This window comes from Heptranchias perlo, chromosome 4 (assembly GCF_035084215.1).
Source record: "Heptranchias perlo isolate sHepPer1 chromosome 4, sHepPer1.hap1, whole genome shotgun sequence".
NCBI classification, from domain to species: Eukaryota; Metazoa; Chordata; class Chondrichthyes; order Hexanchiformes; family Hexanchidae; genus Heptranchias; species Heptranchias perlo.
This window is the reverse complement of record NC_090328.1, coordinates 63,316,622-63,334,068: the sequence shown is the minus strand read 5'-3', so window position 1 is coordinate 63,334,068 and position 17,447 is coordinate 63,316,622. Positions and strand designations below refer to the sequence as shown.

Here is a 17,447-nt window from a genome sequence, read left to right as displayed (position 1 = left end):
AGAACACTTCTGGACACGGAGTCAAGTAAACCTGAAAGAAGCAGTGTGCTGATCGGTAGGTTAACTAAGACTGTACAATATCGACATCATTGTTCTCCACGAAACCTGATCCACTGAAAGAGGTTGTTGCAGGCTTCACCTTCTTCTGGATAGGGTGTTTCAAAGAGGATTGTTGAGAAGCTGGGGTTGGCTTTGCTGTGAAATACAACATGCTATCTAAGCTTGAAAGTCTTCCTAAAGGAGTCAGAGACTGCTTGATGTCTGAGAGTTTTATTGTCTGTCACCACTATTAGTACCTATGCACTGATGAAAACAAAAATAAATTCTATGAAGAAATAGAGCACGTCATCTCAGAGGTGCCAAGAAGGGACAAGCTCATTATCATGGGTGACTTCAATACATGTGTAGGAGCTGACCACCAGTCCTGAAAGGGAATCATCGGTAGACATGGCATAGGGAAGTACAACAGTAATGGAACACTGCTCCTTAGGATGTGTACAGAACACCATCTCACCATTTCAGTCATACTCTTCAGGCTTCAGGCAAATACAAAACTACATGGATGCACCCTCGTTCTAAACATTGGCACCTGATTAACATCCCTCTGGTGGACCATTATGTAGTCAAAGATGTAAACATCACACAAGTCATGAGGGGAGCCGAGTGTTGGATGGACCACAAACTTATCCGAATCACTCAATAATTATCATTATAAACATACCATCTTTGTGGTATTGTGGTGCAATGTTTTTTAATGTAAAGATAAACGTATTTATTTTGGGGAACTGTTTCCAATTGATGTGGTTCTGCAAAATGCAAGTGGTCCTGAATCTGCCTTGCTTAAATTGAGGGGTGGCAACAGGGAAATAAACACAGCTGTTGAAAATCTGTGACTAAGTTTCTGGCCATGAGCCTTCCTGAATGTTGGGGAAAGGTCGATATAGGCTCGCAATGCAAAAATCGCATTGCTGGGCTGTATGTTCAGCCCATCTGCAGCCAGATGCATTTCATGTCATTGACCATTTATGTTTTTCCATCAGTGGCATTGTGGTGTGGAGAAAATTCACTTCTTGAGGTGATAATCCATGCACCAGAGACACTGGCAATATCTCATTTATGTTAGAAAGTGCAGACACTAGCATTTAGGACTAAACAGGTCCTCCTATCAGGTGAATAAATAGAATCACAATTTAGATTTTCAGAACGGGAAGTATTCAAAGAGAATCCCGTTATATGACTATTGCAACCATGGCAACAGAATCTTATGGCACTGTTGTGTTGTGTTTTTTTATTATTCAAAATTCTGTGATGCAGAAACACAATGGGTGACATTATAGAATTTTGAATCAAAACACCAACAAAAAAACAAAACAAAGCAGTGGCATACGATTTTGTTGCCATAGTTATAATGATTACATAACAATCGAATATCTACAGTTCTGAGAATCTACATTACACCATTGTGGTTTAATGGAGTGAACTAATCTAATGGATGTGTAAGCAATGATGTTCCAGAGTCTAGATAATTTGCAAGTAACACTAAGCCAACATTCAGTCCGCGTAGTACTATAAATCACAAGATCAATAAAAAAGGCTATTCCGCCTAACTTAGTTCATGGCTGGCCCCAGGAATCTGAAATTCTTTGGAGCTGGCAGCATTCTAAGAGTTAATCAGCATTTGAAAATTAGAAATTCTCTACAGAAAAGTTCCTGGTCAGTATCCATGATTTTTGTTTTTGGTTTATAGTCAAGTATTAACCTTTCTGAGCACTCCAGTAAAAGGTTTGCATCAAATTGACTATTGGCAGAATTTATTCAGAGAACCCTGAGAAACACTATCCAGTTCTCTTGCTAACATTCATCATTACAAAAAAAAAGTGTCTTTCAATATTCAAGGTTAAAAGATTTTCCTGTTGTGGGAACAATTCACGAAAGATAAAGTAGGAAATTATGACATGGATGTGTTTTTACAACTTGACCAAAACAATGAATATCACAAATTTAAATAATTAACAAAAAGCTGGATGAGTGGATACACCAAATTATCATCTATAATTACAGAAATTATTTTAAAAATTTAATTCTACAGCCAGACTTCAACTGTTCTTTATTTGCATATCTTGAATATCTCCAGCCTGAAAAATATAAAGTTACAAGAACTCCTCATCCAAAAGCATTTCCCAGATTATGTATTTAATATTTAACAGATCTTGTATGTTAATATGATATTACTAAATGTTTAGTCATAAAGAGTACTTTTAAAAAAAAAACCTGAAAACTATCTTGTGATAAATAAACAGCACTAAAATGAACTCTGCAATTCCTTTTGGTATAAAAATACAAGACAGATGTTTGATAGCTATGTGATTACTGTCCTTACCTTTTAATGTGGTTTTAGAACTGTCTTTAATACAGAACAATGTAATACAATGTTATTTCCCTGTTTAAAAAAAACTAATCATCAAATCTGATCTTTTTTCCCTGAAATGCAAGGATCTGGGTCTGCTCTTTCCGCCTTCTACTTGCTTCCCAAGAGGGATGAAGTGATTGTTGTGGCTTTGGAATTGTAACTCCAGGCCTCCCACATGATCCCTCACGAAAGGGCAGGTTTTTGTTCTGGGGCTTTTTTTGTATAACAGCTGTACAGGCAAAAAAAACCACAAGAGTTACGAGTTGCAAGCAATCAGAACTCATTTACAGTACAATGCACTTATACCACACAAGAGATTTCAGATCCATGTGATAAGTTCATTATATTACTGTAGCAAAGGTATTATTACATTTTAGTATGAAATAATTCTTGTGTTGTATAGTCAACATGTCATTCTCTCCTAATGTTATATATTTTAAAATGTATCAGTTTTCACCTTTTAACAGTATGACATAAATAAGCATTCATTCTACTCTTGGGAAAAAGATGACCCTCTGCACAGCACCTGAATTTTTTTTGAAAAACATCTACGGGACCAGAAATAATAAAATTAAGCAATTTTGTGCGACTTACTGAGGGCAGGAAATTCTAAACTTAATTACAGTAGCAAGTAAAGTGGAATGTTCAGAGATACCAAATTGAGTGGGATGTTTGTTGTTTTAAAAATGATGTCTGAAGGCTATACAATGGTCCAATCCATTCTTCATAAAAATATTTCCCCACCTCCAAGGATTGGGTAGTGCAGTGAGTTAGCAATTTACCGTTTCACTTCTAAAATCTGCGTTAGAATCCAGACCAGGCTGATGGGATGAAAATTTATTTTGCCTGCCAGATTTAAGGGTTTTACATGGAATGAGCTGGGCAGTTTCAACCCAGGTCCTAATGAGCATGACTTTGTAGTTCATCAGTGGGGCCATGAAGATTGAGGTATGAAAAATTTACACTTATGCAATAGGGATGCTTTTCTCATTAAAACACATTTTTGAAGCACAGTAGAGAAATCCTTATTCTGCACCTGTCCTGTAACACATCTAATGAAAACATTGGATGACTGAAGTGAGAAAGTGTTTAATTTCCCAGCATGGATGGGCACTATTTTAAAAAAATGTGATGATTAAAAAAAATCTTAATAAAACGTAAAACATTTCATATTTTTTCTAGTGAAACCTGACCTGACAATGCTTATCCTCAGATATCTAGCACACCGCCTTGCTCTGATCATAGGAATCTCAAGGAATGCAATGCTTTAGGGTTCATTACTTGAAGGTGGATACCATGAAGATTTTTGCTTAATTACCCTCAAGGGCAGGGAAAATTTTCAGTTTTCATATTTTGGAAATCTGAGATTATTAACCTCCATCAGGAAACTGAACAAATTAGAGGGCAGTCCTTGAAGTGATCTGTTAGAAGAGACATAAGCATTGGGCTAATTGACCTTGCTTATTCTTTTCTTTTATGAAGATGTGACCCCTCTCTCTACAAAGTTATTTTCTTCCTCTTTTTTCCTGCTTTTCCCAGGTGACTCTGTAGTCTGCTGCTTTAAATAGGTCCTTAGGAGGTGCATGAGGGTAGCCTGGTTCCCCACATATTGCATAAGTGTAAATTTTTCATACCTCAATCTTCATGGCCCCACTGATGAACTACAAAGTCATGCTCATTAGGACTTGGGTTGAAACTGCCCAGCTCATTCCATGTAAAACCCTCTTCCCCCCTGCTTTGTTCAGCATTTTCCCACAAAGACACATGCCAACAGTTTATGGTGCCACAAATTGGTGATCCCAAGTACTCCACCATGCTGTATCCTCCTTACTTGCTTGCACACTTCTAATGGTGTGATACTCCTCGGTGCATTCACAACAAAGTATACAACAGCAGCATGAAATTCATTTTCAAAATTAGGGCAACAAATTGCTTAGATATATTTAAGAGATACTGATTGGAGTCAAAATGATCATAAAAAACAGTATCTACACTGACCTGATTTCTTGTTCTTGATATTTCCTTGAAAGTTGCTGAGAAAATATAGACAATGGTTTGAAACAGTTTATCTTGCTGTTGGGCAACAGTATTTACTTTTTATATTATTTATTACAATTTAATTTAAAAACATATTTGAAACTGAAATTAAACCTGGATCTTACCTCTTCTGCTTTGATGCATTTGAACCAGACAAACTATTACAAAATAAAGATTCAAATTTTGTTTTTGTGCTGGTGTTCTTTTTTCCACCAACACCAATGGGATCACTCTTTGCTGCCTTCATGCTATTTGGCACAATTTTTTCCTCTTCTTTCACAGTGTTGGTTTCAAGAGCTGGATCAAATTCTTGCTTTTTTTTCATTGTTCTTTTCACCTTTCCAATGAAGAAATCGTCATCCCCGCTGTCATCACTAGATATCTGATTGTAAAACCTCTCCTCAGTACTATCGTCAAAATATTCCTTTTTTTCATCACTGGAGACATCTAGATCACTAGCATCTGCTTCAGTGGGTTTTATGTTCTGCGACTTAATGAAAACTTGTAATTTTTTCTGTGTATTTGACAGGGTTGACTTTTTTTCTTCAATATCTTGAGAAGCCAATGACACTTCTGCAGCTTGGATTATGGAGGTGTCATCATGATTGAGATTCTCTTCATTCAAAGCTTCAGTTTCAGATTTATCTGCAGTTGCACTGGTTTGTTTGATGGCTGTTTTTTTGGTTCTCTCACCTGTAGTTTCATCCTCTTTTATCATATTTGTTTTATCGGGTGAATCTTCTTCTGGACTTGTCTGTTGTAATGATTCTGCTTCCAGATTAGACTCACTGTGCAATCTCTGCCCTTTTGTTTTTTGTCTAGCTTCTTTGAATGAATTTACAGCAGCTGGAAGAAAACATGCAAAAACCGTCACTTAAACACACTACTCTCATTTTTCCCAATAAACTTCTTTCACAAAACTGGTTTTAAAACTATTTTATATCACATTTACTTGCTCTTCAGAATTCCCACGTCAACTGTTATTCCTCAACGGAGCTTTTTAGAAGAGCTGGAAACCCATTAGTAGGAGTGTGCACTTAGAGAATATTTTGTCATTTGCTAGTGCCACATACAACTGGATAAACAGAATACTTTGCTTGCTATCAGGGTGTTCCCAAGTGGTGATTTCTATTTAGTTGTTTCGTGGTGGGAAGGAAGAGGAGAAATGTGTTAAGATAAAATCTTCTCAAGCCATTATCTTAAAACATTTTTACATTTTTTATAACATTTAGTACTTCTTTAATCCAGTCCTGACATTAAATTAAAAAATATAATACTTTATAAAAAGTTAGCAGTTGGTTACAGTAACACTTTTGTCTTTTTGCCTTTTGAAAATTGGAATGGGACACATACACCAGTATTTTAGTTCTTGTGATTGGAGGCTTTGAAAAATTAAGTATTGTGATCCCTAATCTCATCTAAACATTGTATTTTATAATTTCTAAATGTGTGCCTATTTTGTTCATATTCTGGCTCAGTTCAATGCGAGTGACATATGTAAAGACTATACATAACGTTTACTATAAGAATATTTGATTGCTTATTTCCTGTGCACCATATATAGCTTTAAGTGTAATCCAAATCTTAATGGTTCTTTAAGGCTGCAGTTATACTTGACTACCAGATTGAAACCTATGAAAGGGGAAGTACATCCAGCAAGACCCAAATCACCAGGAGAGAGCTCTATGCATGCCTGCTTACATGCAAACACATAACTACACAACCCTAGCAGGCTTTAAAAAAAAATAATCCACCCAATGCAAACTCAAACCTGTAAGAGTTGGTTTCTGGATGTGGGCCTCAGGTCTCCCAAGTCTAGTGTACTCAGGAGTCAGATCGGAGACTTGACTCCCAAGTTATACTGCCGCTGTTGCATTGATATTTCCTCCAACTGCTTTGCACTGATCTGAAATTGGCAGTTACGAATGGGATGGATAAGTAGTATCTCACCTGCCTGTGACCTTAGCCATTATAATCTTGGTCACTGTATCGGATAATGCAATATATATGCACAATACTTTGTATATTTTCATTTTAAATGTAAAGAATGTTTCTGAGTATGAATGGTTTTAGTGGTTTGTGATAATTTTTGCCTTTTTAGTGTGAAGATTTATTTTGAAGAGGGAAGGTCTTAATTTGCAAAAATGAGAAAATATCCCCATGAACCTCTGAATTTACCATTGTTGATCAACACTGCAAACATTTGTTTGAAAGCATAAAAAGGCAACAGATTAAGGGATGAACAGCAGCATTGAAGACGGATGGTAAATGTGAAAGAAAAAGCATGAATTTTAACTGCAAAGCCAAACAATAAAGCCTTCATAACACACTAAACATGTATCCTTTTAACACATTCTGTAAAACTAAAGTAGCTTTTGAAGTATATTCATTGCACAAGAGCTATGGATATTTACTTTTACAGTATGCAGCCACATTCTGTACATCCACTTGCAGGGTAGGGGGAATAAAAGAAAATTATCCAGCCATGCAGCCTACTAAAAAACTCCAAATACTCAAAGCAGAATTTGATACACTAATGTTGTGGGTTTGCAGCTGGTCACTAAACTGCAAACCTTTTTCAATACACTTTCTTGGCAGAATTTTTATCTGGAGTTAGATGAGACCAATTGCTCCCTCAATTTTACCTTCAGCTGAAAAAGCACCAAGGATCAGTGCAATTTGAGAGTGATAGAAATATATGATGGAAATGCCTCTTCCACTATATTGTTAGACAATCTACAACTACTACTTGCTGTAACAAAGAAATGCATAAACATTCCTGTTCTTGAAAGGTTATGTTAAATCTCCTTGTAGACGACCTAGTTATGTAGATGTACTGTGCTGCTGCAAGAATATTGTCCCTCTTCTTCGTGATCAGTGATCTTCCTATGCTATTATGAAATGTTCTTACAAAATCAGACATTATAACACTAGGGAGGCTATTCAACTCATTAGCCTTTATTTCTTGATACTGTAAACACCACTGTAGAGTAGTCTGTCCAAAACTGCAACTTAGTGATTTACAAAATTCTTCATCACGGGCTTGGTTAACAAATCCCTGCTTTCCAAACAACTTCTATGCCTTTCTCAAAAAATAAAATATCTTCATTGCTCTTATAGCAGACAATTACCAAACATTACAACCCACTCTGACGACCATACTCATTAACTGTACTGAAACGTTCATAGACTCTTAGTCTAGTTTACACAGAGCTTTCCTCTGAGTGATGAGTTCCCTGTTCTGTTACATCTTACAATGAACCTGCCTCACCAGAAGAACCTGAAGCAATAAAAGTATAATTTAGTGCAATATGCTACCATCATTCCAAGTATTGGAAATTTTGTTAATCTAATGACATCCATAAACCACAGTGCAGGAAAGAACTTTCTATTGTGTATGAAGGGTCCCAGTTTACGACAAGGTGTACAGAATATATGTGTGATCGCAATAGATTCTTGCCTGCTAGCCAACTCACTGCTCCACTTATTGGCCCCTCAGGTCCATTCTCACTGCTCCATTTATTTGCCCCTCAGGTCCATTCTCACTGCTCCTTTTATTGGCCCCTCAGGTCCGCTCTCACTGCTCCTTTTATTGGCCCCTCAGGTTTACTCTCACTGCTCCTTTTATTGGCCCTCAGGTCCGCTCTCGCCGTGCCTTTTATTGGCCCCCAGTGTGTGTGACCCGTGAGTTGTGGGTGTGCGGCCTGCAACAGTGGTAATGTGTGAGGGTGATTGGATGAGTTGAGTACTGATTGAAAGAGTTTGTTGGTAGGTGGGTGATGGGGGGGTGTAGTGTGTGGAACAGTGGATACAGTTGATAGGATATGCCACTTGACAGTTGAACTCACTCACCGTGGCCAATTGTGTCAAATCATTGCGCTTCTTCCTGCACTGCATCCATGTTTGTGATGCTATGCTCTGGCATTGACCTCATCCCCTACTGCCTCGGGAGCATATGTCTGGAGGGCCTCATGCCCCCCGACGGATATAACGGATGCCCTTCCTTCTGTCCACCTCTTGCATCATTAGAGAACCTTGGTGCACGCTCTCGTGCAAGCCCGGTACAAACTCAGATTGGCGGTGTCTGGCGTGCAGATTGGAGGATGTGGGATGTAGTTGTGAGCAACCTTTATTCAATGTTTTAAAATAACTCAACAGTTTGTATTAAGGGATATGGGCCAAAGGTGGATATACGGAGTTAGATCACAGATCAGCCATGATCTTATCAAATGGCGGAGCAGGCATGAGGGGCTGAATGGCCTACTCCTGTTCCTATGTTCCTATAAGGATGGGACCTGCATCTGCGTTTTGTGTGTGTGATTGTTGATCTCCGTTCAGACTCCATTCAGACCCGTATCTTATATTTTGAAAATATAAGAGTCCTTCAAACTTTGAGCAGTCAAGTTGTTGCTCATTAAAAATTCCAGAGTTCCCATCGTCAACAAGCTTCACAGATTCACTTCACCACTGACTTCCACCATTTCCTGCAGCCACACGGCACCTCCCCTTTAAGAGGTGTAGGCTGCTTTTAAGTGGTGCTAGCCACTCACAATATCTGGGTTCCCTGCAGGTGAGCAGCCACTCAACAGCGCAGGTAGTGCTGGCTGCACACAGCAATCATGCAAAACAGCATGTAGTATGAATGTTATGTGCTGCCTACATCTCACGACTGGGCCTGGGTTAATCACGCACCACGATCCCAGCACCCGTTTTCGGGGGTTCACTTCATTAGATATCACACACACCTTTGTACCAAATCCTGGAACTTAGACAAAAATTCTAACATTTTTTCTTAATGTACAATTATTTTGATGTATTTCTTATAGGAAATCAAGTCACTGTAGCCAATTGCAGCTTTTTCAACATTAGTTACTTCAAAAAAAAATATGCTTATATGTCTCAACTTGAGCGCAAACCAGATCGATGAAATTTACAGATTTCATCCACATAGGGGCCTGTTACAAAACTGGATTCAGTGTTTGAACTTGACATTGCTTGGGAACTGAGTGAAGTGGATTTTCACTTCGAGCACTTTGGTTTGAACCCAGGCATGAGATGAATGTCTCTCCTACTGGCTGAAAGGTTACAACATAAAATTAATTTGCACAGTCTTGACCCAGGTCCACAGCATAAAAGTTCCCAAATTGAACAAACATAAGGATGACTAGCGTGTAAAATGGAAAAATTCACAATGGGGAACTTTTCTGAGGCTGTGATAAAGGCACATTAACAAGGCAGAGTACAGAATTTTACTCAGTGTCTAATACATCCTGTACTTACACCTCAGAGTGTTTGACAGATACTGGATGTGAAAATGGAAAGATGTTCCATTCCACAGAATTGGCACTTGAGGCAATGATAAAAAGAGAACTGTAAGAAAACAGGATAAAGTATAGGAAAGGGATAATAACAAGAAAAAGACATGGAGAACAATAGAAAACTGGCATTGATTTACAAGCCTGAAATTTAAGTGAAGGGTTTGATGACATCAAGATGTCTTCTCCTTGAACCAATGCATTCCATGTGGTGATGGAGTTACCACAATGGTGTTAAATAGGGAATTCCTGGATTTTGACACGGCAATGATGAAGGAATAGTGGTAGATGTCCAGGTAAGGATGGTGTGTGTGAACGTGGAGGTGATGATACTCCCATGATGTTGCTGCTCATCTTTCTCAGTGACTAGAGTTTGCGTCGCTGGTAGGTGCTGTCAAAGTAAGCTTAGTAAGTTGCTGCAGTGCATCCTATTGATAGTATAAGAACATAAGAAATAGGAGCAGGAGTAGGCCAATCAGCCCTTCGAGCCTGTTCCGCCATTCAATAAGATCATGGCTGATCTGATCCTAACCTCAAATCTAAATTCATGTCCAATTTCCTGCCCGCTCCCCTAGTAGATGCTGCATCTACATTGCACATTGGAGGGACTGGATATCAAGTCCAGGGACAAAGGAGCGGATCAAGTGGTCCTGGATGGTGTCAAGCTGCTCGAGGGTTATTGCAGCTGCACCCATCCAGGCGACTGGTGAGTATTTCATCACGCTCTTGACTTCAGCCTTGTAGGTGGTGGAGAGGCATTTAGGGATTAGAGGGTGGGCCACTCATCGCAGACTACCCAGTCACTGGCATGCTCTTGTCGCCAAGGTGCTGATATTGCTGATCCAGTTAAACTTCTGGTAAATTGACGTGTGCCCCTCCCAAGATGTTGATGCCAGGAGACAGGACGATGATGCTGCTGTTGAAGGTCTGTGGGAATTGGCGGAGCTTTTTCTTGTTATAGATAGTTATTATTTGGTAATTAGGCGGGGCAATGGTCACGCACCATTTGTCAACCCAAGATTGGATGTTATCCAAGTCCTACAGTAGGCCAGCATGGGCTGCTTCCTTACTGGATGATTTGTGAATGGACCTGAACTCTGTGGAACCATCAATAAATAACTCTACTCCTGATCTTATGATGGAGGGAAGACCATAGATGAAGCAGCTGAAAATGGTCGGGCAGAGGAACAAATCCTGTAGCGATGTTGTGGGACGGGGATGATTGGCCTCTGACAAACACAACCATTTTCCTGTATGTCATAGGAACATGAGTAAGCCATTTAGCCCCTGGAGCCTGTTCCACCATTCAATGAGATCATGGCTGATCTGTGACCTAACTCCATATACCCGCCGTGGGCACATATCCCTTAATACCTTTGGTTAACAAAAATCTATCAATCTCAGATTTTAATGATCTATGTACATGGACCCCTAAGTCTTTTTGGACCTCCACTGTTTCAAGCTTTTCACGATTTAGAAAGTACTTTGATCTATCCTTTTTAGGTCCAAAGTGGATGACCTCACACTTGCCTACATTGAAATCCATTTGCCACAGTTTTGCCCATTCACTTAATCTATTAATATCTCGCTCTAATTTTATTCTTCCATCTACACTGCTTACAATGCTGCCTGTCTTTGTGTCATCGGCAAACTTGGATATGTGGCGCTCTGTCCCGTCATCTAAGTCATTAATAAATTCATTGAATAGTTGAGGCCCCAACACACATCCCTGTGGGACACCACTAGCCACATCCGGCCAATTTGAGTACCTGCCCATTATCCCTACTCTCTGTCTCCTGCTGTGTAGCCAAGTTCCTAACCAGGTCAATAATTTGCCCTCAATCCATGAGCTTCAACTTTAGCTAACAATCTCTTATGAGCGACTTTATCGAATGCCTTCTGAAAGTCCATATAAACAACATCCACGGACATTACTCTGTCCACTACTTTAGTCACCACTAAAAAAAAATTCAATTGGGTTTGTTGGGCATAACCCAACCGTTACAAATCCATGCTGGCTGTCTCTGATCGGCTGAAATTTTTCAAGGTGTTCAGTCACTCTACCCTTGATTATAGACTCTAGTAATTTCCTGACAACAGATGTTAGGCTAACTGGTCTGTAATTCCCTGGTTTCCCTCTCACCTTTCTTAAATAGCGGAGTGACATGTGCAATTTTCCAATCTAAAGGAACGATTCCTGAATCGAGAGAATTGGTGCCATACTCAATCAAATGTTGCCTTGATGTCGGGCACATTTGTTTAGGCACCACTTGATAGCACGATTGATGGCTTCTTCCATTTACTGATGATTGGGAGAATATATGATAGTAGTTAACTAGCTAGCCTTCCCACCATCTACAAGGCACAAGTCAGGAGTGTGATGAAATAGTCTCCACTTGCCTGGATGAGTGCAGCTCTAACAACACTCAAGAAGCTTGACACCATCCAGGACAAAGCAGCTCGCTTGATTGGCACCCCATACACCACCATAAACATTCACTCCGTTCATCACTAGCACACCGTGGCTGCAGTGTGTACCATCCACAGGATGCACTGCAGTAACTCGCCAAGGCTTCTTCGACAGCACCTCCCAAACCCGCTACCTCTACCACCTAGAAGGACAAGGGCAGCAGGCACATGGGAACAACACCACCTGCACGTTCCCCTCCAAGTCACACACCATCCCGACTTGGGATGAAGGACACCATTACTTCATCGTCGCAGAGTCAAAATCCTGGAACCCCCTACCTAACAACACTGTGGGGGAACCTTCACCACACGGACTGCAGCGGTTCAAGAAGGCGGCTCACCACCACCTTCTCAAGGGCAATTAGGGATGGGCAATAAATGCTGGCCTTGCCAGCGACGCCCACATACCATGAACAAATAAAAGCTAGGTTAGGTTTTTGGACAGGACATATCTAGGAAAGTTTCTTATTTGTCAGACACTGCACTGAAACAGACTATTGTCTATTCTTGTGCCATTTGAGTTAGGATTTTTGGGTCAAGCTGATCCAAATCTACAATAATTTCAGAAACAATCTCCTCCTCATAGTACATGAGGTATAGAGTGCAAGGAGTTTTCATCGGCTTGTGGAACCATATTAAGATATAATCAATAAGATCTATTTCCTTATTTATTGAGCATGCCCCAACTACAGTTGGGAGGACGAACAGTCTACCAAGGCTTGTGTCAGAACTGCTCATAGGCATGTGAACATGACCCCAAAACGATTATTGCTATAATTTTACTTCCTCTCATGCCAAAATCTCTTTAGAATAGCATGGCCAACATCAGAAACTCAAAACTGCATTTCACCATTCTATGACACCACTCTCAAGACTTCTTTCTCACTATAACTCTTCTAGTTGTTGATGTACAATATGAAAGTTCAGAATCCTGGCCACTGGCTGAAAATTCAATGAAACTAAATGATAAGCCAAAAAATCTTTTTGCTTGTAGACATTACAAATCATAATTCTTCAAGTTTAGCTTCTAAAGAATAGACAGCAATCTCACTAGAATGAGAAAAATGGGGTTCTTAAGTGGTAACAGATATGTAAATCATGAATACTGAATTTGTTTTCTTCACTACTTCTGTTTTACAGTAATCTTTATCTTACCTTTAATAGCTGCAATTTTGTTGCTCACTAGTGGATGTGAAGCTATTCGTGCAACTGCTCGTTCAGCTACTGTGGAGGAAGGCTGTCAAGATCAAATAATAAAGAAAACTATTAGTAAGTTGGTGAACAATCATTCAAGGATATTAATCGCTACAGCATAAACAAGTAAACACAGAAAATGCTGGAAATACTCAGCAAGTCAGGCAGTATCAGTGGAGAAAGAAACAGAGTTAATGTTTCAGGTCAATGACCCTTTGTCAGAACTGAAAGAAGTTGAAGGTTAAACAGTTTTTAAGCAAGTATAGAGCCAGGGGAAGTGGTGGGAGGAAGAGGAGGGGAGGAAAGAACTAAAGGGAAGGTTTCTGATAGAGTGGAGGGCAGGAGTGATTAAATGATAAAAGGGATGATGGTGGAAGGCAAGGAGGGCGGTAATGGGACACGTAAAGAAACAAAAGATGGGCCTAGACGATCATCTGGAGGATGGGTTAAGAATGCAAACATCAGCCTCAATGAAAGCAGATGGGTCGTGTGCTTTAATAAAAGCAGAAAATGCTGGAAATACTCAGCAAGTCAGGCAGCATCGGTGGAGAAAGAAACAGAGTTAATCTTTCAGGTTGATGACCTTTCGTCAGAACTGGAAGATGTTGAAGATTAAACAGTTTTTAAGCAAGTACAGAGCTAGGAAAAGGGCGGGGGGGTGGGGGGAAGAACAGGTGGGGAGGAAAGAGCAAAAGGGATGGAGGGCAGAAGTGATTAAGTGACAAAAGGCATGATGGTGCAATGCAAGGAGGGTGGTAATGGGACAAAGAAAGAAACAAAAGATGGGTCTAGAGGAGCTGTAAATGGCAACATCAGAACCATTAACAGCACCTGCTGTCCGACAAAATAGGAGCAGTGGTTATGACCTGACGTTACTGTAATCAATGTTGAGTTCAGAAGGTTGTAAAGTGCCAATCAAAAGATGAGGTGCTGTTCCTTGATCTTCCGGTGAACTTCATTGGAACAGTGTAGGAGGCCAAGGACAGAGAGGTTAGAGCGGGAGTGGGACGGGGAAAAAGGAAGACTTCCGATATATTTTCCTTTTTCCTTAACCAAGGAATCCCCTCCACTGTAGTTGACAGGGCTCTTGACTGTGTCCGTCCCATTTCCCACATTTCTGCCCTCACCCCTTCCCTCCCGTCCCAGAACCATGATAAGGTCCCCCTTGTCCTCACCTTCTACCCCACCAGCCTTTACGTTCAACCTATCCTCCTCCGCCATTTCAGTCACCCCCAGCGTGATGCCACCATCAAACACATCGTCATCTCCCCTTTCAGCATTCTGAAGAGACCGCTCCCTCCGCGACACCCTGGTCCACTCTTCCACCACCCCTAACATCTACTCTCCTCCCCATGGCACCTGCCCTTTCACCTCCTCCCTTCCCACCATCCAGGGCCCCAAACACTCCTTTCAGGTGAAACAGTGATTTACATGTACTTCTTTCAATTTAGGATACTGTATTCGCTGCTCACAATACAGTCTTCTCTACATTGGGGAGACCAAACACAGATTGGGTGATTGCTTTGCTGAACACCTCCGTTCAGTCCGCAAGCATGACCCTGACCTGGCGGTCACTTGCCATTTTAATTCCCCATTCCACTCTCGCTCTGACCTCTCTGTCCTCGGCCTCCTACACTGTTCCAATGAAGCTCAACGGAAGCTCGAGGAATAGCACCTCATCTTTTGATTGATCACTTTACTACCTTCTGAACTCAACACTGATTTCAATAACTTTATGTCATAACTACTGCTCCCAATTTACAGCTCCTCTAGACCCATCTTTTGCTCCTTTACTTGTCCCATTACCGCCCTCCTTGCCTCGCACCATTATCCCTTTTATCATTTAATCACTCCTGTCCTCCACCCTATCAGAGGCCTTCTCTTTTGTTCTTTCCTCCCCTCCTCTTCTTCCCCCCACCACCAGCCTTTCCCTGGCTCTGTACTTGTTTAAAAACTGTTTAATCTTCAACTTCTTCCAGTTCCGATGAAAGGTCATCGACCCGAAAGTTTAACTCTTTCTTTCTCCACAGATGTTGCCTGATTTGCTGAGTATTTCCAGCATTTTCTGTTTTTATTTCAGATTTCCAGCATTTGCAGTATTTTGCTTTTGATTTGGCATAAACAAGTAGCTGCCCCATCATAACAAACTTCCCCCACTTCCCCGTATAATAGGGAAATCATATAAAAAAAGCCTTTGCTATAGTGAATTGTTCCCTGAGATGTAGGTCAATCTCCAACAGTTGACTGCGCACATAGGAGTAGTGCATTCCAAGATCCTTCTGAAATCTGCTAGAAGTTCCCAAAGCAAAGCCTCAGGCAGTAACTTTGAGCAGCCCTCTCACAAGGGTTTCAGCAAGTGGACATGTGAACTTTTTGTGCCATGTCCACTGCAACTGTGAAAATACCCAGGAGTGTAAACATAGATGTTAGCCATTCAAATTTGAGTTGTTTCTTGGGAGAGTATTTTGAACTATATAACACTAGGGTGGAAGCAATTTACAGTGAATTAAAAGTATCATACAACATTTAAGTGTACTGTTTAAGTGCAATTTTTCCTCAAGTGCAGTAGTATCAATTTTATTATTGAACAAATAAGTCCAGTGGCCACACTTTTTGACAACCATCTGGTTTAATTTATACAGTCAGCTAAGTAAATTATAATCTTTAGTCGTGTTTTTAAAAATTAGAAAAGTTATTGCATTTGCTAGATTGAGGAAGGAGCTTGCATTTATTTCACTAAGAACAATGGGACTGTAGGAACATAGGAATTAGAGTAGGCCATTCAGCCCCTCGAGCCTATTCTGCCATTCAATTAGATTATGGCTGATCTGTATCTTAACTCCATCTTCCTGTCTTGGTTCCGTAACTCTTAACACCCTTGCCTAACAAAAATCTATCGAGCTGTGTTTTGAAATTTTCAATTGACTTAGTCTCAGCTGCTTTTTGAGGGAGAGAGTTCCAGATTTTGTGCGAAGAAGTGCTTTCTGACATCACCCCTGAATGGCCGAGGTCTAATTTTAAGGTTGTGCCCCCTTGTTCTGGACTCTCCCATTGGAGGAAATAGTTTCTCTCTAATGCACTCCATCAAATGCTTTAACCATCTTGAACACTTCAATTTGATCACCCCTTAATCTTCTGTATTCAAGGAAATACAAGCCTAGTCTATGTAACCTTTCCTCATAACTTAATCCTTTTAGCCCCAGTATCGTTCTGGTGAATCTGCTCTGCACCCCTTCCAGGGCCAACATATCCTTCCTGAGGTGTGGAGTCCAGAGCCGAATGCAGTACTCCAGGTGGGGTCTAACCAGAGCTCTGTACAGCTGTAACATCACTTCTACCCCTTTGTATTCAGCCCTCTCGAGATAAAGGCCAACATTCCATTCGCCTTTTAAATTATTTTTTGTACCTGTCCACTAGCTTTTAGTGATTTCTGTACTTGGACCCCTGACTCTCTCTGCTCATCCACAGTTCCTAGCTTCTCGCCATTTAGAAAATACTCTGATCTATCTTTCTTAGGTCCAAAGTGGATGACCTCACACTTTCCTACATTGAACTCCATCTGCCATAGTTTTGCCCATTCATTTAAGCTATCAATGTCCCTTTACAACTTTCTGCTCCCATTTACACTACTTACTGTGCCACCTAACTTAATGTCGTCAGCAAACTTAGATATACGACTCTCTATTCCTTCATCCAAGTCACTTATAAATAAAGTGAAAACCTGTGGTTCCAGTACAGATCGCTGGGGGACATCAATAGTCACATCCTGCCAATTTGAGTACATACCCATTATCCCTTCTCTCTGTCTCCTACCTCCTAGCCAAGTGTCTATACAAGCCAATAGGTTGCTCCAATTCCATGTGCTCTCATTTTTGTTAACAGTCTCTTATGTGGAACCTTGTTGAATGCCTTCTGGAAATCCTTATAAATAACATCCATAGACACTCCCTTACTTATCACATTAGTTACCTCCTCAAAAAATTCAACTAGGTTCGTTAAACATGACATGAATATGAAATGCC

General features: G+C 40.4%; 1 protein-coding gene across 2 annotated transcripts in view; it reads right to left on the bottom strand.

Annotated features, from left to right (window-relative positions):
* Positions 1-254: 254 nt before the first annotated feature.
* The window catches only part of srfbp1 (serum response factor binding protein 1), a 186,133-nt gene continuing 168,940 nt past the window's right edge, over positions 255-17,447 (bottom strand). For both annotated transcript variants that reach the window (XM_067983019.1, XM_067983020.1), the window contains 4 exons: positions 13,387-13,468; positions 4,573-5,293; positions 4,409-4,443; positions 255-2,639 (listed from right to left, as the gene is read on the bottom strand). In XM_067983019.1, the coding sequence (XP_067839120.1) occupies positions 2,455-2,639; positions 4,409-4,443; positions 4,573-5,293; positions 13,387-13,468 (1,023 nt within the window). In that variant the 3' untranslated portion in view covers positions 255-2,454. The remainder of the gene's footprint in view (positions 2,640-4,408; positions 4,444-4,572; positions 5,294-13,386; positions 13,469-17,447) is intronic.